Below are 24,034 nucleotides of genomic sequence, written 5' to 3'. Positions count from 1 at the left end.
TCAGGTGTTTGATTCGAGAGCTGCTGCGGACAGGTAGTTTTTGGTATTATACCCTACTGGCAGGCAATCTGCGGGTCACTGCTTTCATGCATCGTTTTGTCTAGTCTAGAATGCAATGCGCCGCCTAGCGATATGAAGATCTTGTTTTTTGGCCCGTCAGGTGCATTCATTCATGTATTTTTCCTGTTGTGGTGGTACAGTTTTGCGCAGCATCCGGCTCCCCGGGCACTCGACGAGGCAAATCGCCTTCACTCCAGTGCGGTACGCAAAATTTCGACGAGAGGTGTACCAACTGTAGGCTCATTGGCAATAAATCAAAATTACGGCAAGGGCAGTAGAGCGAGCGGCTCCCTCGTTGCTTCAAGTTTTTCAGCCAAGCATGGAATGCGTGCGGATGGCCTTGGGGCCCAACTCGCTGTTGGCTGGTTAGCATCATTTCGCAGGACCGCAAGGGGAACGGCTGAGGGAGGGAGGCTGAGGTAGAGAGGCGAGAGAGGGTGAGGAGAGGACAAAGGCTTACTTATAGTCGACCCGACTCAAACTCATCAGGCGCTGGGCTTCAATGCTCTGCGTGTCCATGTTGGTGTGGATGCAAAAAGCGATGCGAGCGGCGACCTGAGCGCCGAGGAACATGGACTCTTCGAAGCCGTTCTTGGTCCATTCAGCGAGATATGTCGGCAGCGCCGCCGTCTTGATGCTCGTTGGCGTCTGGCTGTGGAAGTGGTGTCCCGCGGCGGGTCCCGCGGCGTCGGAGCCGGCGGCGGGGGTGGCCACGGCGGCGGCAGAAGCAGCATTTGCGGCGGCACCGAGAGAGCTCGCCGTCGTCGCCGCCTGAAGGAGCGGGTTAACGCCGCTCGAGGAAAGCTGATGGGGGGCGCCGTTGAAAGAACCCGTCGGCGTCTGGCTTCCGGTGCCCGTCGGCGTCGCCACGTTGGATGGCAGCTCCGACGTGAACATGGTGGCGGTGGATGGCGAGATGAGATGACGAGCGTGGAGGGTCTGCAGAATGTTATCCTTGAGGCCACGCAGGCGGGCGCCATTGCCGACGAAGACGAGATTGTCCCAGCAGGCAGGGCGCATGTACATGTCGTCGATGCCCTGAATGGTGCGGTAGATGGCCGAGACGATCCGGTCGATCTCTTCGCGGTCGGCAAAGGTGAAGCGCTCAAGGCCCACCTCGACGTCACGGCGGACGCGCTTGGACCTGAATTCAGGGGTATCATTGCTGCCGTTGATGGCCGTCTCCTGCTGGGGCGGCTCGGCTGCCGTTGGCGATGGCACGCCGGCGACGCCGTTGCTCGGCTCGGCCGGCTTGACGTCGGTGCCATCTTTGGCAGATTTGCTTGGCTCTCCCATCTCGCCCACGGTTGCTTGCGGAGGAGGAGCAGCTTCGTTGCCCTGTGCCGTGCCGGTCTGGCTCGGCTGCGATTCGGCTGGCTGCTCTCCAGATGGCTGTTCTCCGGATGGCTGTTCTCCGGCTGGCTGCTTGTCCGCCTGCTCTGCCGGGGCTTGTTCTGGCTTCGGCTCCAGAACTTTCTTCACCTCTTCTTGGACAACCTCCTCGAACGCAAAGACGTTGTGCGTCCGCTTCGAGTTTGGCAGACGCACAGGCCTCGCCGACGCAGCCTCACCCTCTGCATCCTTCGCTTTCCTTCCGGACTTTCCTTTTTCCCTTTCCTTCTTTGCGAGAAATTCTTTGGTCTGGCCGCTCGTAACAATGGCAGCAACGTCCAGCACGCCGTCGTCGTCCGCATCGGGCTCGGGGCCGTCGTTGCCGTCATTGCCGTTGTTAGTTACGCCGCTACCGTCCTCGTTGTCGACTGCCGTATCCCTCGCCGAATCGTTCGGTCGGAACGCATCGGGTGGTGCCGCTGCGATGGGAGAGATGCTGGTGGCGACGGCCTTTGGCAACTCGACCAAGCGTTCACCGGCCGGTGCATACGGTAGCACCTCGCAGATGACACTCCTCTTCAGCTGCTCCGCCATTTCACGACTGAACCCCTTGCCCTCGAGGAGCTTCATCAGCTTGCGAGTAAAAACCTCGCCGCCGCTGATGGATCCGTCGGCGCGTGGGGAGCCTAGGTCTATGTGATTCACGATGCGGCCGTCGTGAATGGCGGTGACGTCGACCTTTTCGAAGCCGATGTCGATGACGGTCATGTTGGGCCACTTGAGTCCGTAGTGGGTGGCGAGGCCGCTGTGAATCATGCAGAGGGCGGGCGTGCGCGTCTTCTCAAAAATGTACTGGGCAATTGTCTCGCAGTCGGGGCGTGTCCACTGCGGTGAGGCCATGAGCATGATGGGCGTGTTGTGGTAAGTCGTCGTGAGCATGGAATGAATGTGGTCGAGAAAGGCGAGGAAGGCGTCCATGCAGACGATGCGTCCTCCTAACGGTAGGCGTCAGTCAATTCGTTTAATCCATCTCTCGCGTCTCTCCACCCGAGACAATCGGTTCAAGGGCAAAGGCGAAGGCAAGATGCCGGGGAGGCGCAGACATACCCTCGATGGGAAAGACGGCACCCTCATCCGAGTCGACATCCTCCACCCACTCTTCCAACTCGACGCCGGCGACGACACGGGTGCGCTTAAAGGTATGATAGGGCCTCCACTCGCGACCGTCGCCGTCCTTGAACATGCGCGTCGGGAAGCGATTCGTAGGCGGCGTCAGCTCGCTGCACCCCAGCTGGGCCATGGTCATACGGCTGCCGGGGCAGATGATGAGGACCTGCTCCTCGCGCCATTTCGCCGCCGAGCTCGACATGGCGGCCTTCGAGGCGCAAGCCGCTGTCGCTGTCGCGGTCTTTTCCTTGCTCGGGTTTGGGAGGGGGCGATGCTGTTTCTTGCTTTCGCTTTTGCCCGCGAAGAGGAAATGAACGGCGAGAGAAAAAAGTGCGAGTCCGAGGCAGGGTCCGCGTGACAGCAGGATCGGGTGCGATAGCTATAGCCCCGTTGGTGACGCTGATGCTGAAGTCGAACGTGCTGCAAACCGCTTGAGACAGCTTCTCGCAACGATGGTAGACCTGACGGGCGCGGCTGTCGTGAGCCTCGTCTTCCCGCCTGCGCGATGCCTTGAGTGTCTGCCGCTGGCAAGACTCGGATTACCTAATACAACCTGTTGCTCTGGGTGGCGTGTACGATGTGCGGCAGTTGAGAGTGCATGAGCAAGTAATCATACTGTGTTGTATCCGTAAGTACTTGCAACTAAGTACATACACCAATTTATACTGCGCCGCACTAGTATAGATAAGTACGTACATACTTGTGGGTGCACATTCAGCGGTCTACGTACAGTACGAGTCCACCTTCCACACAGTACTGCCTCCAGAACCTAACCAGCCACACGATCGGCCAGGCTGGATATACTGTATGAGGCCTAATGAATGGGTTCTTGTGCATGGACAACTACTCAACTCGGGACCATTCTAGTGTTTGTATGTCGTATTTTGCCGCACGTGCTGTATACCTACTCGACATTCCCTGGATCCTGCAATGGAGTGCCTGCAGTTTGGGCCTAAGCGTGTGCAGTCTCACGCAGAATGAATGGGAATGAAAGCAAGGGGCCCGGCCTGTCAACGTTGGTCAAGGATGACTCCTGCTCCTAAGCCAGACTGCATATTCAAAGAAACTTCAAGGTATATTTTGCCTCTTGCCCCCTCTCCGATGCGTTTATGGCACGCTCGGCTCATGCCCCATCTATTTATATATTCATCCATCCATCCATCCATTCGTCCATCGAGCCGTTCGCTCGTTGCAATCGGCCTCGGACATGCCACGCCGACGCTCACCCGCCTCTCCTTTCTCTCTCCCATTACCGCATCGTGCGGCAGAAAGAGCCGAATATATGTCGCGTCGAATCTCGACCAAGGCGCCGCTCCATGACGCGCCCGAATGCGCCCGAATGCGTCCAGCCCATCTTGGACCATATCATCAGCCTGTCCAAACCCAAACGCCAATTCAGTATCGCCGTAATCTTCGTGTTCCTCTTGCATCTCCATTTTGCAGCGCCAACCCAATGACTATGGACAAGAATGAAGTCGTTCTTGGGCGAAGCCAACGCAAAATTATGAAAAGATATCGTCATGTGTAAAAATCATGCTGCCCTGTCCTTGATCCCGGTCCGCCGTCGGCGCGTAACAATACGTCATCAAGTCATCGTCGGCTGCGTTCAAACTGCGGTCAGAGCTAGCCTACCAAGGGCATTCGGCGAGTCGACCTCCTTGGCCAGCTTCTTGGGCGTGTCTTCCTCCGTCATCTCCTCGGCTCTCGAATGCGGCCGCTCCAACGTCGAGGCCGTCAAGGAGGAGCCGTCGCAGCTCCAACGGTCCTCGGTGCCGCCCGTGCAAATGGACGACGCGTGACTTTTGTGGATCGTCGAATCCGTTTGGTCGGCCGGAGAATCGTCCATGAGGCCGTCGCAGTCGTCGGTGTTTTCCACCACATCCTTGGTCGCATCCGTCTCCTCGCCGTTTGGGCCGACAGTATTGTCGTCCTTGGTCTCGACCGTCTCCTTCTCATCCCCGCGCAAATCCTCCGCCTCTTCATCGTCGTCGGCGGTGAGGGCCATTCCAATCCCTGACTGCGCCGGTTGAGCGTCCTCGGTGACGGTATCGTCCGTGCTGGGCTCCCTCGAGGTTGAGGAGTCGGACTGGCCGTCACCAGCGGCATCAACGGCGACGGTGGCTATGCCGGCTCGGCTCACTGCGACCTCCACCTCCTCCGCACTGCCGTCGCGCGAACTCGCATCGTCGGGCGCCGCGCTGCGAGGTCGCGCTTCGTCCTCATCCTCGGCGTTCTTCAAGTCCGCCTCGCTGAAGGCCTGCCGCAATGGGCTTTGCACGCTGGCCATCTCGGTACCCATCTCGTCCTGGCTGCAGCGGGGGTGCCTGGCCGGGCTTCTCTTCGGCAGTGGAGGGGCCACCCGCTTATGAATGGTGACCATGTTGCCCTTGGCTTGGATCACTCGGGAAGGAATGAGCTGAGCACGCGCCGGCTGGGCGGCGGCGACCTCGAAGACGACGGGTTCCTCGTCCTCCATGTCGTCCGAGTCATCCGATTCATCATCAAGGCTGCTGGTCTTCGTTTCTTCCTCTTCCGCTCCCTTCTCTTCCGCTCCCTTCTCTTCCACTTCATCTTCAGTCGAGGGGGCGCTAGGTGAATCGTCGGCAGGGCGGCCGGAGGCGGCAGAATTTTGGCCGTCCCCACATCTTTCCTCAGTTGAGGTGCTCGCGGGCTCGGCGGCGGGTTCGGCGGGCTCCACGCCCATGGAATGGACCTCGCCGAGGCTCCCCAGAGGGGTGAGGTCAACTCTGGTATAGTCGACCTCGTCGGCCTCCTTGATCTCCGGAATGGGGTTTACGGCGGCGGTACCTTGCTCGTCATCGCTCTGGCCGGAGATGGGCGTCGTCTCCGGCGTGTCGGCCGGGCCGATCTTGGTGGCCGCGTCGCTCCTCGCCGTCCTGATGGACACGACGCTGGCGCGGTTGCTACGGGTGGCTGCGGTTTCGACGCTCTGCCGGTTAAACTTGGACATGGCGGGGCTCAGCGGCGTCGGACCGTACTCGAACTGAGAGCTTGGCGGCCTCAGGCGGGTGCCTGCTTCTCGGATCTCCAAGCCGGCCATTTCGAGGGCGAGCACGCCAAAGGGGTCTGGGTCGTCGGCCTGCGGCTGACCAAAGGCGAGGCGCGGGGACGCCGAGACGGACCTTGGGGTCGCGATGACGGCGTCGCCGGGGGCCGGCTGCACAGCCGTCCTGTGAATGATGGCGGCGTCGAAATCGGTCCTCCCCTCGGCCAGCTTGATGACCTCGAACAGCGGGGCCGTTTCTTGCACGTGGCGGGCCACGTTGCCGGCGAGGATGTCCATCTGGGTGACGTGGTCGCCATAGAAGCGCTCGTTTTCGTTCCCCCGCTCCGTCAGGATGCAGCCGTTGAGGTTGACGGCCTGGTGGCGGCCTCGGGCTTTCATGTAGGCCAAGACGGTGTTGCCGAGCTCCTTCCACTTGATGTGTGCCTCGTCCGAGTCGAGGGTGACGGAGGGTCCGTTGGTCAGGCCAACGTCATCGCCGAGGGTGACGTGACGGCGAGAGATGGATTCGAGGGCGGATAGGTTGTTGATTACGAGGACGCAGTCGTAGATGTCGACTCCGATGATGAAGCTGAGTGTCGGGGTGTGGAGGAGGATGCCGGACGGGGGTGACCAGGTTCCGTCGGATTTCCTAGCGATGAGGATGCCAGAGCCTCCGGATCCTGTCATCCACAGGCCGCTGCGCATGCAGGTGAAGACGGCGATTCCCGCCGCATTTTGGATCACACGTTTGGGTATCTTCTTGGTCACGAAGAGGGGCGTCGGGGGAGGGTCGGTCGTCGAGGTCGGCGTCGGCACCTCCTCCTCGGCCGGCGGGGCGTCGATGGGGGCTAGATATCCATCGGCTTCAATGGAGGAACGGACGAAAGGTCAGCACACGCAAAACCAACAGAGAGATATACCGCGGGGGGGCGTGATGGAAGTCAAAGGCCTTCTGCCGTCTCGTCCTCGTCGCCGGGCGATGCTACGTACTGCAGAATGATTTCAAGATGCGCGCGGCCCTGTCGCACTCGATGTCGAGGGTCGCAGGCCAGAATACCTCGCGCTGGACTCGATCATCGTTGGCGGCAGCGATGCTGATCTTGGCGGGAAGGCGAGGGGAATGGGGAGTCGTGTTGGACGTGGTGCTCGAGGCGCTGCTGCGTTTTCCCCAGCCGAACAGACCGCCGGTGGATTTGCTGGTGGCCGACTTGGTGCTCGAGGTGGAGTTGGAATGTCTCCGTTCCCACGAGGGGAGAAAGGTCGAGACGCGCTGCATGGTGGACGATGGGCGACTCGAGGAAGTCTTGTCTCTGCCGTCGCCCGTCATCGCCCGTCGTCGCTGGCGAAGACGCGGCAGAGAGGAAGCGTCAATCGGGGAGCAAGGCGGGGAGGAAGCCGGCCCTCCAGAGCCGAGGGGTGTGCGTTGCGGCGATGGCGGATGGTGGTGGGAGGTCGAGGTCGGAGGGAGGTTGCCGGATTGGAGGTGGGAGGTGAGAGGTTGGCAGTTGGCGGTTGGTGGTCGGAGTATGGATTGGGATGAGAGTCGAGTCGAGGTGCAACGTTGACAGACAGCAAGCTGATGGAGGGAACAGCGAATGAATGCCGGGGCGGGCGTGGGGGGGGAGGATCCCAGTCGGCTTGGCCTCCACAGCGCCTGCCCTTCTGCTCTCGGTGAGATGGATCAAGTTGGGTCTAGTAAGAACCGGTACTAATTTGGTACTGGGTATGTGTTGGGTCTTGGGCATGCACAGCCCAAGCACAGCACGGTACCGTCCTGTACTTTTTGCTCCGCATGAGTCGTACTCGTGCCAGGTACCTCGGAAACGGAGCAGGGGTCCCGACAGTCCTTCAGTGCATGGCAAGACTCGAACCGTGCGTGTACATATAGAGTGCTTCTAGGTGGATGGCGGCCTGGAATACGAGAAGCATTGACGGCAGAAACAACAAGGAGTCCTGAGAGATTAAGTGCAGCCATCATCCTCGGATCTCGGGCACAGTGAGGGAAAATTCCACGAGGCGGCATTTGTTGTGCTGGAGCGAAAGGTTGGGGGCGAATAAAGATACAAACGCGAGTGCGACGTGCAAACGCTTACTTGTACCTTGGTACCCAACACCTACTGTACAGTAGGTGCACACGTACTGAGGTACCTAGGACACACTCGCATGCGCCCCTGGGGTACTGTGCACCACTAGAAGCAGGTAGTACGCTCACTGAATTACTGCACACCACCAGGCGAGTGGCTACTAGTCGTAGTGCTTGTATTCGTAGTGGAAGTAGCACAGTAGGTGCAGTGGGTGCAGTAGGTGCAGTGGGTGCAGTAGGTGCAGTGGGTGCAGTAGGTGCAGTGGGTGCAGTAGGTGTAGTAGGTGCAGTAGGTGCAGTAGGTGTCCAGTGTTGGAGCCTTGGTCCCTACGGTACTTGTGCTTTGTAGTTGGATGAGACGCGAGGCGTATGCTACCGTGCCTGCTGCACAAGGTCGAGTGCGAGACACGCCCAAGGACGAACAATTGTCCAGTGCTTACGGAGTACTTTGCTCACAGCCGCAAGCACGAGTACAGCACCAGTAGTTACCGTTTCTCGCGGCCACTGGGACACGACAGGCACATGGCGGGCAACTGGTCCTAGGTCCGTCCACCCATCCCGTGTCTCGCTGGGCACCTGGCTACTACTTACCTAGGTAGCTGGCCGGTAATGATGGTGGCCGGTCCAATCGCTGGCTCCTCTCTTGGGCACTCGCTTTAGTGCTGTGCCGCTCGCGGTGGGCAGCGGGGATGCCTGCAACGCACCGGGCATCGTGCCGGGGCCTAGGGCACCTCGGTAAGGTTTGGTGGCTCTACCGGCACCAAGTACGCAGCACTAGCAGCGATGCTAAGGGCCACCACAATCAGGTATTGCCCGTCCCCACAGCGCCGATCCAAAGTGCAAGAATGCGACCGGCACCCCACGGCCATGGGCGCGAGTACAAGCGGCCCGTCCGTGTCAGGTACCAGGTACCTTCTTCTACTTGGGTGCCACACCAACTCATATATAGTCATCGACCGGCAGCAATGCCGCTCATGCGTCACGGCGAGGACCAACTGTGATGCCGGAAGGTGATGACAGGCATGAATGACAGGAGATGAGTGGTGCGCGAGTGTTTTCGCTGCCCTGCCCTCGTCGACGTCGGTTCGCTGGAATGCGCTCCCGGTTTTCGTGCCGGCTCCGACGTGGCCTTGTCATGGCCACATCACTGCATCGACTTTTCCTCCCAGGACTGCGGTTACCAAGTACGTAGGTACCTATCACAGGTACCTGGTACTGAGCACTCAGGACTGATGCTGGCTCTTCTTCCCGCACAGGTGCCTCCCTCCTATAAACAAAGTAATACTTGAGCGCTGACTGCATTAATGGTCTAATAGCAGTTGTCGGCGTGCAGTACCGGTGCATGGATTTATACTCGTTTATGGAAGTGCTGTCATCATCCGTAGGTGTACTCCGTACTTGCAGAGCAGTAACATGATAAAGACCCGTACTCGTACAGCACCTGTCTCTACTGGCACGACTTGAAGTACTTGCTAGAAATGAATGAACCATTGCACTTGGATGTGCGGAGGACGTACGGAGTACTTCCGTGCTGCAACTATTACACACCTACCTGCGCGTCCTGAACTCCAACTCGCATGTACTTCACCTTGGGGCCTGCGAAAAGACCGACAGCGATATTTCGCTCCGTCTTGGCTGGCCGCAGAGGAACCATGCCAACGCCTGGCCCTGGAAGCTCTGCCAGCGTCTGCAGTGGGTTGGAACGTCGACGTCCGTCAACTTCCAAGCGCCATCACATCCAGTCAATCATCGGCCGCCAGTCGCCAGCATTCCTCCCTCCGAGGTGCCTACCTTGCAACCCTCTCCCCTCTCTGCTTGCCGAAGTAAGAAAACAAGTACTCCGTACTCCGTACGTACTTGCATACCTACATCTTCGCCCCCATGTTTCGCAAACCGCCGCCCTCCCTCTCCCTCCCTCCCTTCCTCCACCATGTCGCACGGACGCATCCAGGTTCTGCCGGCGAGGAAGAATGATGAGTAGGTGAGAAGGCGGGAACAGTTTGCCATGACAAATATTGAAAGGTCGTGGTAGGAGGCACATCCTGACACGTTGGTGGCAATGCTGTTTTACATTTCTACCTTGTAGGCGTCAGCCACCCCAGATGCACGACTCCACGATCCAGTCCTGCTGGACATGTACATGTACAACTGGTTGCGAGTATCCGCACGCGTGCTTTCCGGTGGGTTCTCCAAACATGTACTTGTACGTGTACCTGTACGTGTACTTGTACGTGTGGGTGTGCTGTGCCCGGCAACAGTACACGGACAGTGCTGCCGTGAGCATGAGGCCCAACAGGCTCGCCTAGTGAGCAACGCGTCCGCGACAGTCTCGCAGATTGCGCATTCCAGTGGGAGCAGGTCGGCCAGGGGAGTCGACGGCCCTCCTTGCTTGGCTTTTTCCCCGAAGCCGAATCGTCAGTACAGGATTCCTCTTCACGAGAATGAGAGATACGCGAATGAGGTCAGTGTCGGCTAACCGACGATACCATCCATGCTATCCGTGCTCCAGACCAGCTACAGGTATCATTCTAGGAGGTAGGTACCTCTAGTACCTACTACTAGGTAGGTAGGTACCGAGTAATTGTACTCGTGAGCAGCAATGGCAGATGCTGAGCGTGCTGCACCGTAGCTTGGTGGCACGCTGTGCTGCCGGTTGTCGTATGGCGATGAAGTACCTGCGGTTGGACTTAGCACGCGCACAATTGTACATGCCAGAGTGCCAGAACCGATGGTGCACCATTGATAATACCGACAGGTACCTACCTAGTAGTTGGCGAGAGCTCTTGTTGTTCGAATACATGCGAGTACAAGCACATGCGCCAGAAGCAAGGAATACTGCAGTACAGACGGATACATGTCCAGTACCCAGGTCAGGAGGGTGTACGGAATACTTGTTGGCTTATGGTGGTGCATTTTCATCGTAGAAATAAGAGGTACTCGGTATTACACGTACTTACCTAGAACTTAGTTGTGGTTGTGTGTACCTAGGTGTACGGAGTATGAGTATGGCATGTAAGTACATGTACAGAGTACACCTACTCACGTGGCCGCAAGAATGTAAGTACTGTACGGAGTACAACGAACATACTGAACACCTACGCGTACCCTGAGTACGTCTGACACGCAGTTGTACTTGTGCAAATATTGTACATGTAAGCATGCTCGTCGTCCTGTACGTGTGCATGTACGGTACGGAGTACTACGAAGCAGTGCTATTCGTGCTATTCGTGCTCAAACACGAGGGCACGTACCCAAGTACATGCACCTATTACAAGTACTGTACTGTAAGTTCTGTACCGTGCATGTACTGTACCAGTATGCGCATGTGCAGCCATGGGTTCCTTCCGAGGGCCCACCTCCCCCACCCGGCGCCAGGATGAAAAGCAAGAGCATCTCGTGGCGTTGGCGTCAATAACGCACGAGCCCCAGAATCGTTCGTTCATCGTGCATCACTCATCGTCTACCGTTCATTGTTCCGCATCCACTCTTTGCGGACCCCTGAGAGCACGACTCTGCCGTCATCTCGTCATTTTCGCTGTCTTGCTCTTACTCGTCCACTCATAAACTGGCGGTGCATGTGCTCGCGTACAGCCTGCAGACTATCAGCAGCGGTAGGGGCCCTCGCTGTCCCTCCCTCGTCGGCCATCAGTATCCATCATCTCCTTGGAATCCTGCCGAATTGCAAACGTTACGAATACATGCCAGCAAGCCATAATATCTGGTGCATTCTGTCCCGGCGCCCGTGTGCGAAACGAAGGCCACATCTCCTCGGCCCCCTCCCTCCCCTGGACGAACCTTCAGGGTCCGTTCGTCGGATGCGCGATTCCCAATCCTCGTCAATCCATACATCCATCCCTCCATCCAATCCCTTCATCCAATCCCTCCATCCATCCATCCATGGTCACGCATCATGCACGTCGCCACCAAGTACGATGGATACCATTTGCCTTTGTTCTCCCGTCCGCTCGTCCCACCCGCCGACCACGCCCCCAAGATGGCTATTCTAGGTGCACGCGTACTCCCCCCGTCGATTTATGTGGATATGCCCATGTCTATACAAGTACACCCATGTATCCAAGCAAGTACACCTGCGTATCCGGGTACAAGTATCCGTACATGCACATGCATCGGAGGAAATATACAAGTACTGTACATGAAGGACTATGCTCCTCATCACCTCGAATGTCCAAGGACGTATTCTTGCGGTAATAATACTGCTGCGCCGCAGCCATAACGGACGTCAAAATCGGCTGCCCGACCACCGGATCCCCCCCCCTACCGCGCTCGCGGCGACAACGGGGCGGCTGGCCCACTTCCACCTGCCAGGCGTGGAGGGTGGGTGGTCAGCGGTGCAGCTGAAGTTTCCTGATGAGGCGGTACGGTGAAAGAGGAGCAGCCCTTCACACTTTTCCCCTGAAGCCGTCGAAACCGGCCGTTGGAGGCGTGTCAAGCTCCTGTGCGACATGTTGACAGGGGGAAGCCTATTTGCCCTCCCCATTGCAAGACGCTCGCCGCCACACAAGGCCATGCCTTACACTCCTCCGCACATGTACAGGCATGTCCATCTGCGTATACTTACTCGTCTATGCTAATGGCATGCGCTGTGCCAGTGCGTGATGAATCTAGGGTAGGTTCAAGACGATGGGAGAAAGGACCATCTTGAGGCATGCCGAGGAGACTGCACTAGGCCGACCTGCTTGAAAGGACAGCTCCATTTCCCAAGGTCGGAGAATGCCGCGAGGAATAGATATGGCTGATGGATAAGGGAGATGGTGCAGCTGAGATGGCAGCCGGGACGGTGCATTCTGAAATGTCGTCGTCTGTGGCCTCTTGAACTTGACTCGTTCTTACCTGAAGCCCTCGTGGCTGCCTGTGCTGCCGCCAAGTCACGGCCGCGACCCACCCCAGCAACCTCATCCAATCCCAAATTTCACCACAAGCCATCATCATCCCATCCCAACGTCACCAACCTACCCTCCGCCTCACGATATCGTTCCGCCCACCTCGCCGCTTCGACGCCCGCACCCCCTTCCGCCAGGGCTCCTCGCGGCACATGCGGCACATGCACGGGGAGGAACTGCAGCACTACATCCCCCCCCAGGCAAACGCGGCCGCCGCCATACATCATGTTCAAGTACTGAACCGCACCTCCCCCCCGAGCCATGCCGTCCTTTCACCCTCAACGACCCCTGCCGCTGACTTTTGATCTTCCCTTTTTCCTTCATCGTCAGAGCCTACAGGAATCTCTCCCCAAAGACCCGCCTCGGCGTCGGCGTCGGCCTCCTCGCCTGGGGCGTCCTTGGTCTCCATCTCGCCGACCGCGCCGAGGAGAAGTTTGGCTACACCCCCTCAGAGCAGGACAAGGAGGACCTGCGCAAGTGGGCACCGCGCGTCATCCCCGTCGAGAAGCCAGCCCGATGAGTGGGGGAAGGGGGAAGAAGGAAGCGCCGGCTGGTGCGGCTTGCTCGGGGCACGTTGGCCGAGCAAGGACGGGCAGCATTGCGTCGTCGTCGTCCACCGTATGGCCAGGCGAGGCATGCCTTCTTCGTCCTCCAAGTCACGTCGTTTTGGTCACAGCATAGCGCACATGCCGGCAACGCGTAAACTCGTCGATCCTGCCACCATCAAATCCATTCAGCTACTACATACTAATAATACTACTTACTGCTTTATATACGGATCATGTACCTGTGCGAAACATCATTGTTCAAATCACTCGGGCCATGAGGCCGTCGTGGCCCTCCGCAACAACGGCCGCCGGTGGACCATCGTTTCCTTCTCTATCTTCGTCGAAAGTCTAATGCAGAGTGAACTCCAGCCTCCGTCTATCCTTTTGGAAATGAATGCACCGCAGGAGATGGACCGCTGCTGGCCCATGTTGGAAACCGTCTCGCACGTCGTTGGTTCTGAGCCGCAAGGAGATCCGGAATACAAGACGAAAGCCACCAAAAAACCATTTCTCTCAAAGGAATTCAGCAAGAAATCAAAACAAAAAAAGGTGAGCAATCTCAACGCCACCGATGCAGCCTCCCACCCCCCAATGCTTTTGTCAAATCGTAAAAGAGTTTGCCTCCATCCGTGCTGCTTCCCATCTCAAAACGGGCCTCGCTCCACTCCGCTCTGTTGTCGTCTGCTCCTCATGAGACAGCGTCGAAAAAATCCGTCAGGTGTAGCACCAACTCCTCCTCGATGCCGTGTCGCGCTTCGTTGGCATCAACCATCGCCCCTAGATCCTTTGCTTTTGATACTTCATCGTCCGTTGCCCGTGCCTTGGCACCGCCGAAAAGCCGCAGAACGTGCGTGAAACAGGCTTCCTCCGTCAGCCATGCGTCGTCGGGCTCCGTCGCCCGCAGGAGGCGCCTCGCCATGGAAAACGCCTCGTCGACGTGAGACGACATGACAGACCCCGGCGCACAACTTGTGATTGACGTCGCATCCTCGTCCGAGATCCCCCTGACCTTGTCCAGAGCGTCACTCAAAGCGGTGTAACACCGGGGATCCAAACGATGGCCGCCGTCGCCGGTTTCCGTCTTGATGCTGCTGGCGTGCGAAACGATCCAATCGCGGCGCGGGAGGGCGTCATGCATGGAGAGGTCGACGCAGGCGTCTCGCCGGGCGCGCCAGATCAAGGAGATGATGGAATTGACGAGGACTAATATCCCGCTCGTGCCCATCCTGCCTCCGATGATTCGGTACGTCGGATGGAGCAGCGTTCGCAGCGCCAGGTTGGTTTCCGGTTGCTCGAGCACGCCGCTTGCCGTCGGGCTCCCTCCCGCATTCTGAACCACCGCAACCCAGTCGAAGGCACCCCGCGCGTCCCAGGCCGGCTCGGCGCAGGGTAGCGGAAGGGCCATGTCGAAAGGATCAAGCTGCGGTGGCATGTTGCAGAATAGAGTCCACATCGTGTCGCACATGAAAACGGCATGCATGAGGCGCACGCGCAGCTCCCGCTCCACCCAGGACATCCAATGATCGGCTCGCGCTTCGACGTTGAGGGCCACGGGTGTATGCATCAGGCCGAGGCTTCGACACTGCGATGCGATCTGGGGGAACATTTGCCGAGCCCGTTCCCGCTGTTGCCGAGTGCCGTTCCAGACGTGAAGGACGTTGATGAGCAGCAAGGCCTGAAGCCTCTCCATGCCCGACCTGGATGTGCGAGAGGGCACGCCGGCGTCTTCCACGCTCGTGGTCGACGCGGCGCAACAATCTCGCTCCATGGCCGTCCAGAGAGAGTCCATCATGTCCCGCACGACCGACTGCTCGACCCGATCCGAATAGCAGGCACCGATGCAGCAGAGAGACGTGGCCAGGCCAGGGTGCGCCTCCATGATGCGGAACGAGGGCGAGTGGAGGAGGGGCGCGTGTCGATGGAAGTTTTGGTACTGACAAATGAAATCGCGAACGTTGTCGGGAGAAAAGTGCAGGTTCATGCCCGTCAGGAAGGGGTCAATCGCCTCATTAGTAGGAGGGTAGAAGAAGTTGAGGATCTGGTCGGAAAGTTGGACGTAGGGATTTTCAATGTTCGACGGTATGCCCCACTCGGAGTAGACGACGGAATCGCTGGGGCGGCGAGCCGTCGGCTCCGCGGCTACGTTAGGCCCGGTTTTGGTTCCGATCTGCGTCTGTCCACGATTAGGGGGAGGAAATGGATGATCGTTGAGGGTTTGATGCGCACCAGCCTGGAACATCTGAGACCAATCGAGGCCAGATTGTTGATTGGGGTTCGAACCACCATACATGGGCATGCCATTCTGACCCGGAGGCATGCTGTACTGGGGCATCTGCTGGTTGCTTATGCCGTCGTTGCCGTAGGGTTGCGAGTTTCCCATGCCGGGCATGCTTCTCCTGTCCTGGGCCGCGCCGTTCTCGAGCCTCTGCATGCTGTTGGAGCGCGAGAGGTGGCTCTGGTCGCCCGCCATGCTGTTCATGCCATCCGACACGGGAACCATGCCGAACGGATGCACCATGCCGTCGGCGGGGGGCATGTTGTTGAGGCCGTTGAGATGGTTCAGGTCGCCCTCGTTGCCTAGGCCGGCCGCCTTCTGGGCCTGCGCGTTCTTCTTCACGTGGGCTTGAGGGTGGGACAGGTGGCTGGCTCCGGTGGGGTTGCCACGGCGGATGGAGCACTTCTGGAAGTGACGCTTCAAGATGTCACTGCGCGAGAACGTGTCACGGCAAAGCACGCACATGTAGGGGCGGTCGCCAGTGTCTGCGAATCGGTTAGGCCGCGTCGACGGCGGGGACCACTCGCGGGAGGAGCCGAGAAAAACTTACGTCGGAGGAGGTGACGCTTCAGGTGCTTGGCGTGCAGGTACGTCTTGGTGCAGTGAGGGCAGGGAAACTTGCCATCGGCATCCTTGACGGGGATGACGGTGCTCTTGGCGGCGCCGGTGCCGGCGGCGGGAGCGGCGGGCCTTCCGGGGGCGCTGGGGAGGATGCCCCGGCGACCCTGAGAGCCGACGACGTGCGTCGGCTGCTCGCCGTCCTGGATGGGCTGGTTCGGCTGCATGAGCGGCCCGGGGCCGTAGGGCGAGTTCATGCCGGGCTGGGGGATGATGCCACCCGGGGGCATCGGGCGCAGGACAGGAGGACCGCGGCCGCCGGGGGGGGCCGGCGCCGGGGCGATGGGCTGCGGGTGCTGGTGCGGGTGCGAGGCAGCCGTGGTGGCCTGCGGCATCATGGCCGACGTGGTGCCGTAGCCTTGATGCGGCGGGTACGGGTTCTGGGCCATCGAGTACATGCCCGGCCGGGACGAGGGCTGCGACGTGTTCTGGTAGCTCGTCACGTTGCCCGTCGAGTTGGGCGTGTTGGGCGTCCCGGGGGTTCGCGGCGTGTGCGGGTGGCTGTTGTACATGGGCTGCATCGCAGAGGTCGGAGGCTGCAGCGGAGGCAGCGTCTGGGGAGTCGGGGAGCCGAGCTGGTTCGGGGATGCGGCCGTCGGTGATGGGTACGTCTGAGGCGCCGAGTTCGTGTTTATACCATTGGATGGGTAAGGAGATCCGTCCATACTATTCCACGTGAAGACGCGTCGCGAACGAGAGAGGGCTGCCGGAGGCGACTCGGAAGGGTGTCGTGGGGGGGGGGGGGAGGGGGACGAGACGACGATGACGGGAGGTCGGAGAGGACTCGAGCGGCGGTGACCCGACAAGGTTCGAACGAATCCGCGTCAGTCAGGACGAGGGTTGATCGAGGCGCGCACAACCGAAGACGACGAGGCCCACGCGAGGATACGGGTAGGCAAACGTTCCGGCGAGGTGGATGAAGCGGCTCAAGGCAGATTCCTCTTGGAGGTGTGGTGTTGGAGGGAGGGTTCCAGAGTGGAGACTGGGTGCCGATGCTGGTTTTATTTTTTTTTCCTTTCCAGAGAGATTGGGGCTTTGGTGACGGGACAGGTACAACCGCGAAGTGCTCGAGAAGGCGAGAAAAGTGGGTGCGAGATTGGGGAGGTGTGAGGCCAACGGCGGTGGTGGTGGATGCAGACCAAGCTTGCGGCGATAGCGGATGGGTCTGGTCCGGGAGTACTTGTGCCGTGTGTGGGCGCCCAGGTCGAAAGAGGTACCGCGCGGCGAGGTGCAGGTACTCGTGCTTGGGTCAGAACCAGGACCAAACCTCTGGGATTTCGTGTGCGTGTGCGTGTGTGGTGGATGCAGCAGACGCGGCGGCAAAGCGGAACCCGTTTTTGATGCTTGTTCGATGGTGGCGAGTGGGCCCTTGATGGAAACCGAAACCGCAAGCAGAATAAAAATGTGGTGCTGGGGGATGGATCCAGGAGGGAGGAGACCGAATGGATTTTTTTTTTCGCTCCCGATAGGTTTTTCCCACCCACTCACTGAATGGCACACGCGGGCGGATACGCGGGGCTTGCTCGATCTTCGGACGAGCTGGTTGTGACAACAGAGGCCGATTCCGCAAGCGACGGGAGAATGCAGTTTTTTTCTTACTCGTAAACCGGGGATGGATGGAGAAGAGAAAAGTGGAAGAGGGAAAAGAGAGAAGGAGAGGCGAGAGGTCAGAAAGGCGAGGGAACAAGTACACGGCGCCGGACCAGTGACGACGTGAGGTGGGGCGTGCATTCAAGAAGTCCCGGGGGGGAGGGGGGGTGATTGCAGTAAGGTACATGACAGCAGGCAACCAGGAGCGCCGGCCTTGTCATCGCGGCTACGCGGCGAGGTACCAGTGACTTGTCAGGACAGCAAGAACCCTTCTGCACGCGTTGGACACTTGTACTTTGTGTCCTCATGGTCGGGGACATCTATTGTACTGTACTTACTTACTGTACTAGGTACTTACTTACTGTACTTACTTACTGTACTTACTTGCTGTGCTTACTCACTGTACTTACTGTACAGTACTGTACCTCCATGCAAGTACTTGGTACAGCACGCTCGTACTGTGTACTACATGTAGGCACTAGGTACCTAGCCTAGTACGTACGTACTAGTCCAGCCGGTGCATGCAGGCAATAATCTCTGCAGTGCTTTAGTAGCATGAGGCCAGTCAAGCAGACAATCTCGTGGAGAGAATCCCCACCAGGCAGGCAAGGCTTCGACTTCTCGAAGGTGCCCTTCCTTGTGTGGTTGACAATTTGGTGACAAGCAAGTAATTATTAGTTGACCAAAAAATAAGGGAAGAAATCGGACCTGTTTCCTGGACATGGATGAGTTCCTCTCCCAACACACGGTTCGTCACGCACCTGCAAGCTCCTCGCTTGCCCTCCATCCTCCATCCCCCCTACTGTAAACCGCCCCCCCCCCTTCTCGTCACTCGTCCGCTCTACCGTACACCGAACTCCGTGCATACACATGTACAGTAATCTGCCACGGTGTTGGCCCGTGTTCCGCGCTTGCGGCTGGTCTAAGATGCATCTCATGACTTTGCTCCGATTCATTCACACCATGGTTGCTTCCTGCGAGCACGCGTTCTTTTTTTTTTTTCCTTTAGTTTGCGAGACGCATCGCGAGTAGTTCCAGTGCATAGATGAAGGTCGCTTGCATTTTGGTTCCTCGTGCCTTACTCGCTCGCACTCACGTCGCTCTCGCATTGGCACCTGTACATGCACTTGGATGAATGGCGAGACATGAATCGCCCGCCCGGTCTGCCCCTTGCCCGATCAAGAAGAAGGTGTGTTTGCGGCCAAAGTATCGCACAGCAAGGCAGGACGGAAAAGGAGATACGAGCACGCAGTAGCTGGTGAAGATGATGCAAAGGACGCGGTCCAGCAGCCAGGAATGGCTAGGCGCGCTCACAGACAAACCTTGATCCATCATCACTTATAGGTATGTACCAGGTTTGCGTTGATTTGTCGGCATAATCTGCTTGTGAGCACGGAGGACGAATACGAGTACGAGTTGGCAAGTACTCGACGGCGATCTTTGTTGGCGCCGTCCCTTGGTCTGTTTCGAGCGAAGGGGGGGGGCGCTAATTGATTACGAGTGCAGTACGAAGCGCAGGCACGTATGCACCGACAGTAGGTGTACTTACAGCACGGTGCTGTACAGGCAGGTTTAGGTACTGCAAGTACTAGGTGTTCTCTACCTAGTACTGTACCTAAGTAGTACTTGCAGTGCAGTATTTGTACTTGTACACATTCGTGTACTTGGACAACGTACGTACTTAGGTACCTGCCGAGCATGGAGTAGAGTAGAGTGCACATGACTGCATACTAGCAGCGTACATTCAAGCACACGCATGCTGTGCTAGACACAATTACTAATTACTCATCAGGCTACCAGAGTACTAGGTACGTAGGTTTGCAGTCATTGTGAAAATATGAGCATGAAAAGCACCAGCATGTAGCGTACCGTGCTTAGGTACCGGCAGGTGTGCACCTACGAGTACATGTACTCGGTTGCTACAAGTAATTCTTCGTATACACGTACCAAGTACGCGCACCACTTACATGCAAGTGCATGCACAGTTCCCTTAGTACTAGGTAAGAATGTATATACAGTACTGTACACAAATACTTACTCAGTAATAATGCTTGTACGGAGTACAGTTTTACAAATACAGCTGGGGCAAAGTACTTACTTCAACTACATGTCGTCCGTACTCTCCTTGTATCCGGTCCCCAAGACCCGTCAATCCCGAGACAGCGGCAAAAGTAAGTACTACCGTCGAATGGTTGGAATCGATGGACGGCAGTTCATGTAGCACGCACATGTTGGTAGTATCTCTATCGTCAATGGAAACCAGCAGACGGGTACGTTCACTCGTGTGCTGCCTGCTGAAGTCGGCGACTGTCTTGTCCGCTGCGCTCAGCATTCAGCAATTTACAGTTGGCAGCCTGGATGACTCTGCGCGTGCTAGCACACGTGCTTGCCTTTGGAGGTGTACAGTAATACTTTAGTACTTACTTGCACTTGCCACCAGCGCTCGTACCACCGGCAAAGGAGCGGCAACAGCAAGGGGTGGGGGGGGGGGGTGGCGGCTACATGCACTGTACCGGATTGTCCTGCCACCGTTCATTCGTTCGATTGGAGCGCGAACACGTACCACTAGTGCTCATAGGCCCCCTAGCAGCGGAACTCAGGCTGGCTCAAGGCCCGAAGAGCAAATTATGTGCTCCGTGCAGGTTCGTCGGACTTCCTGGCGTGCAAAAAAAGGCCAGTATTCGTGGCGGACAAACCATGGCATTTCATTCCAGGCCTCGTGGCATGCTGCTTTCGCCCATCGCAACCCGGCGGCATCGACGACGCATGAATGTACTCGGTGCCACGAATACATACACACGCATACAGATACCAATGACGGGGCAAAGACCACGTATCAGAAGTTACACCGACCCTCGATCTAGTCCTCGTCGTCGCTGGCGGCATCGTACTTCATTTTGGTTTGGGACAGGCGCGAGCGGCGGAAAGTCTCTTTTCCCTTGGCTCTCGCCATGGCGTTTGGTCTGGCAAGAATAACCGTATTTACTCGCTGCACTTTCATCATGCATGCCGCCCAGTCACTTTCATGCCTCGGATTCCGTGAGCGCGCTCGCTCGCTGGCTTGCAAGCAAGCGTCTCCCGCTGGCCCGTGCTTGGTTGAGCTTGTGTTTGCGCCGGCTCGAGGCAACGCTGACGCCATTCTCCGACGCAAGGCCGTATTTTACTCGCGACGCACCGAGTACGGCGGCCCAAGGTTCACATCACCTCTGCCAACCGTCCATTGCTCGTCTCGCAAGGTAAGGACGGACAGCCGGAGTTTCTCGAGCACTAGCTTGAGTATGGCACGATAGTTCCGGCTACTCGTTCGGAGCAGGCAGGCACAAGTCCTCTGGCGGTGCACGAACATGTGTGTGTTGCATATGTACCTGTACATGGATGGATGTAGGTACGTGCTAATATTCCTACGCACTGTACTTTGTACTGTAGGTGCGTACTGTGAGCAAGTACATGAAGTGGCATGTACAAGTACAGTACAGTACTGTACGTAATTGCACCTACATGTACTACATGTATGTACTCGGTGCAGGTCCTGCGCTGTGCGTCCTGCCAGAATACTACCATACCGGTGCATTTCTGCCGTGGTGCATTTAATAATTCAGTATCGTGCTGTAGATGCAAATGGAAAGTACTAGCTAAGTGGCCGCGGTGTGAGCACTTGCTTGCACATCCACATACTGTACATATAATACGAGTATTCGTACCTTCTTGGCCAATACAGTTGGTTACCCGGAAGCACTCGTCATAAAGCAACCGGCGCAACGGAGTCCAGACCATGTCCATGCCTTAGTTCACACCAACGGGCTGTACGTGTGCCGCATCTCCTACCAGGCACCTCTAGTACCTAGTAGGGAGGTATTACCTACAGTACGAGAACAGGAACGGAGGAACGGAGTGGCAACTCACGCTACGACCCTGTCCAGCTGACCTGGCACCATCTTGCGTGGCAGATCAGTCGCAGCACGTACTTTCGTACCTACGTGCAGTGCTGCCTGCCGACATGCTATACTGGTACATTCATGTAGTTGTAAGTACGCTTCATCTCGTATCGGTATGCTCCCTTGGCTGGTGTCAGTTTCTCATCGATTGACTTGATTCTGGGTCACCTCGAGCACTTGCAGCGGAGGATGCCGGAGGGGCGGTAACTCGTCGGTTTCTCATACAGCCGGGCAGCAGTGCTTGCATACGGAGTGCACGCATCCTCTGGCCTTTTCAGACGCTGCCTTGGAGTTGATGGTGTATTTCAAAGTGCAGCACTTCCATGGGTACTTGGGGTGTACCGACATGTACAGTACTTACGTACACAAAGCACTTGTACAGTAATTATTACAAGCAATCGGATCGTAGCCATGCTGTACTTGCACCTAACATTACATACAAGGTGCACAGTAGGAATATACTTTCGTGGTCAAGGGGCCACGCACCGGTCGGGCGAGTTGCTCATCACCTGTACGTACAAGTAGTATTCGTTCTGGCACCTGCTCGTACGATCACGAATGACCAAGTGCATCACGAATGGCCAAGTGCGCTGGAATTGGGTTGTGAACTACGCCACCAAGATTGAAAATCCCTAGCGTGTCAATTCGCCTTTGTACTCCATACTCCGTACGCCTACAGAGCTTGTATCCTTGCCGGGGAACCGTGAATGTGAAGTGAATTTTCCGCACTTGCACTCCTACTAGAGCAGTAAGATTCGTCTTGGGAGGAGAAAACGTACGAGGAACGAACGTAAGTACGAGGACAGCACTTCTCTGCTTGCAAGTAGTACATGTACTTACATGTACGTGTTGCTCTCAAAAGTCATTCTTCATTGCAGGTACTCCGTACAGCACTGTAGGGGTACACCTCGCGTTTGTGCAGTATTATTTTAACTATTTCTTGATGACGGACAGAGGCACCTACCGACCAAACATTTACACATGTCCATCTGAGCGCAAGCATTATGTAATGGTTTATTTTTGTTGGTTTTTTTTGTTGGTTGTTTTTGTTGCAATTGTAGGTATCAATACGTACAACAGCACTTGTGTGGCACGGCTGTCATGATCCAAAGGTACGTAAGTACTTACTTTTCTATCCCACACAAGCCCTGGTACAATCCCAGGTTCTTGTACTCCGTACTCCGTACATGTACGCTACACCTGCATGTACATGTACTTAAGTACCTAAGTGTACACCGTACTGGTATATTAATATTTGCAGTATTAAGTGCTCCGAACGGAGTGCCTGTTCGAAGGATCACTGTACAACTACATGTAGGGAGTAAGTATGTGCTAACTACTAGGTATTTTGCAATATGTGCATACTTGTGCATTTGCAAGTACAGTACTTACGCCCTCACACACGCCTGTTCGTGCGAGTACGGTCCAAGCATCTCTACTTACTGTACTTGCACGGTCCTAGTCCTGTACGGAGTAATACTTGTACAAGCATACGTACATGAACAGCAGATGCATTCGGTAAGTACCTATGGACACGTGCATGTGCAGGACTTGGAAGCACACTTGCTGTAATTACCCGTTGTGGTGTGCACTATTCCACAGGCCTACAAGTATGTGTACATGTATTCGGTATGATGATGTCTTTCGAATTGCGTCGTCCATCGTACTGGGACAGAGCCCTCCCTCCCTATTCTCTGTACTTGCTGCACTTGCACTGCACGGTAACAGTTGTGCATGTGCAAGGAGTACTATAGGTACTGCGCCAATACTACGGTAAGCATTCCGCATATGCTCTGAAACCGCAGAAGAAGGGAGTGCAAGTATATTTTGCGTACCTGCCTCGTTGCCCTGCTCGTATGCACATCCTGCAGGTGAAGAAGTCACGGCAGCTCGAAATGGGGCATGATTTGCTTGTGTTCGGGATTCACGAGTCAAGCGAGGTGCAGGAGGTAGCCCTAGGGAACCGGCCGCCAAGGCCCTCCTCGGTCCGTTTTCCGCGTGTCACCTGAGGAAGGAAGAAGATTGCTGACATGCTTGGTGCAGCTGCCGTACTTGTACTCGCACAAGCGTCTTGCATTCAGCATTGACCCTTTCCCTACGTCCGAGTAATTAATACTGGATGCTGTCCGTACGAGCTCATGTGCTCGTGCACCTACACCCACAGCAGGTGTACTGTACCTGCCTAACAATGCAAGTACTTACTAGTAATTACCTAGTAGGTAGTAGTAGGTGGTACAGGTATGTGCTGTAGGAACTACCTGGTAAGTAGGTACTTGCCTACTAAGTTCTCCTGGCACTACGGAGTACGGAGTAAAGTACTTATTACTAGGTAGTTTGCATGTATCGGTGCATGCGGCCCCCCGAACTGCAGGAGGGAGACGACGGTTGCATGCTTGACGGTGACTGTTTATAATTACCTACTGTAGTTGTACATGTACTCCGTACCTATGGAGCAGGTACCTGTGACGACGCCTGGGTCTCCTTTGCTCGTTGGAAATTGCTCTGCAGCCAGTACAGC

General features: G+C 56.9%; 3 protein-coding genes across 3 annotated transcripts; all 3 read right to left on the bottom strand.

The window, feature by feature from the left end:
* Nucleotides 1-369: 369 nt before the first annotated feature.
* On the bottom strand, nucleotides 370-2,761 carry DCS_00562 (chromatin remodeling complex subunit; the record flags this gene model as incomplete). Its single annotated transcript, XM_040797901.1, has 3 exons — nucleotides 370-415; nucleotides 521-2,387; nucleotides 2,500-2,761. 3 exons carry the CDS (start codon nucleotides 2,759-2,761, stop codon nucleotides 370-372), a joined length of 2,175 nt encoding a protein of 724 aa, XP_040658784.1.
* A 1,404-nt stretch (nucleotides 2,762-4,165) lies between these two features.
* Nucleotides 4,166-6,842, bottom strand: DCS_00561 (DUF500 domain protein; the record flags this gene model as incomplete). The annotated part of the gene is made up of 2 exons (XM_040797900.1): nucleotides 4,166-6,429; nucleotides 6,557-6,842. 2 exons carry the CDS (start codon nucleotides 6,840-6,842, stop codon nucleotides 4,166-4,168), a joined length of 2,550 nt encoding a protein of 849 aa, XP_040658783.1.
* A 6,944-nt stretch (nucleotides 6,843-13,786) lies between these two features.
* On the bottom strand, nucleotides 13,787-16,656 carry DCS_00560 (C2H2 transcription factor; the record flags this gene model as incomplete). The annotated part of the gene is made up of 2 exons (XM_040797899.1): nucleotides 13,787-15,858; nucleotides 15,924-16,656. 2 exons carry the CDS (start codon nucleotides 16,654-16,656, stop codon nucleotides 13,787-13,789), a joined length of 2,805 nt encoding a protein of 934 aa, XP_040658782.1.
* Nucleotides 16,657-24,034: the final 7,378 nt, after the last annotated feature.

Source organism: Drechmeria coniospora, chromosome 01, assembly GCF_001625195.1.
Source record: "Drechmeria coniospora strain ARSEF 6962 chromosome 01, whole genome shotgun sequence".
NCBI classification, from domain to species: domain Eukaryota; kingdom Fungi; phylum Ascomycota; class Sordariomycetes; order Hypocreales; family Ophiocordycipitaceae; genus Drechmeria; species Drechmeria coniospora.
The sequence above is the reverse complement of the archived record's forward strand: the minus strand, read 5'-3'. Positions and strand labels throughout refer to the sequence as shown.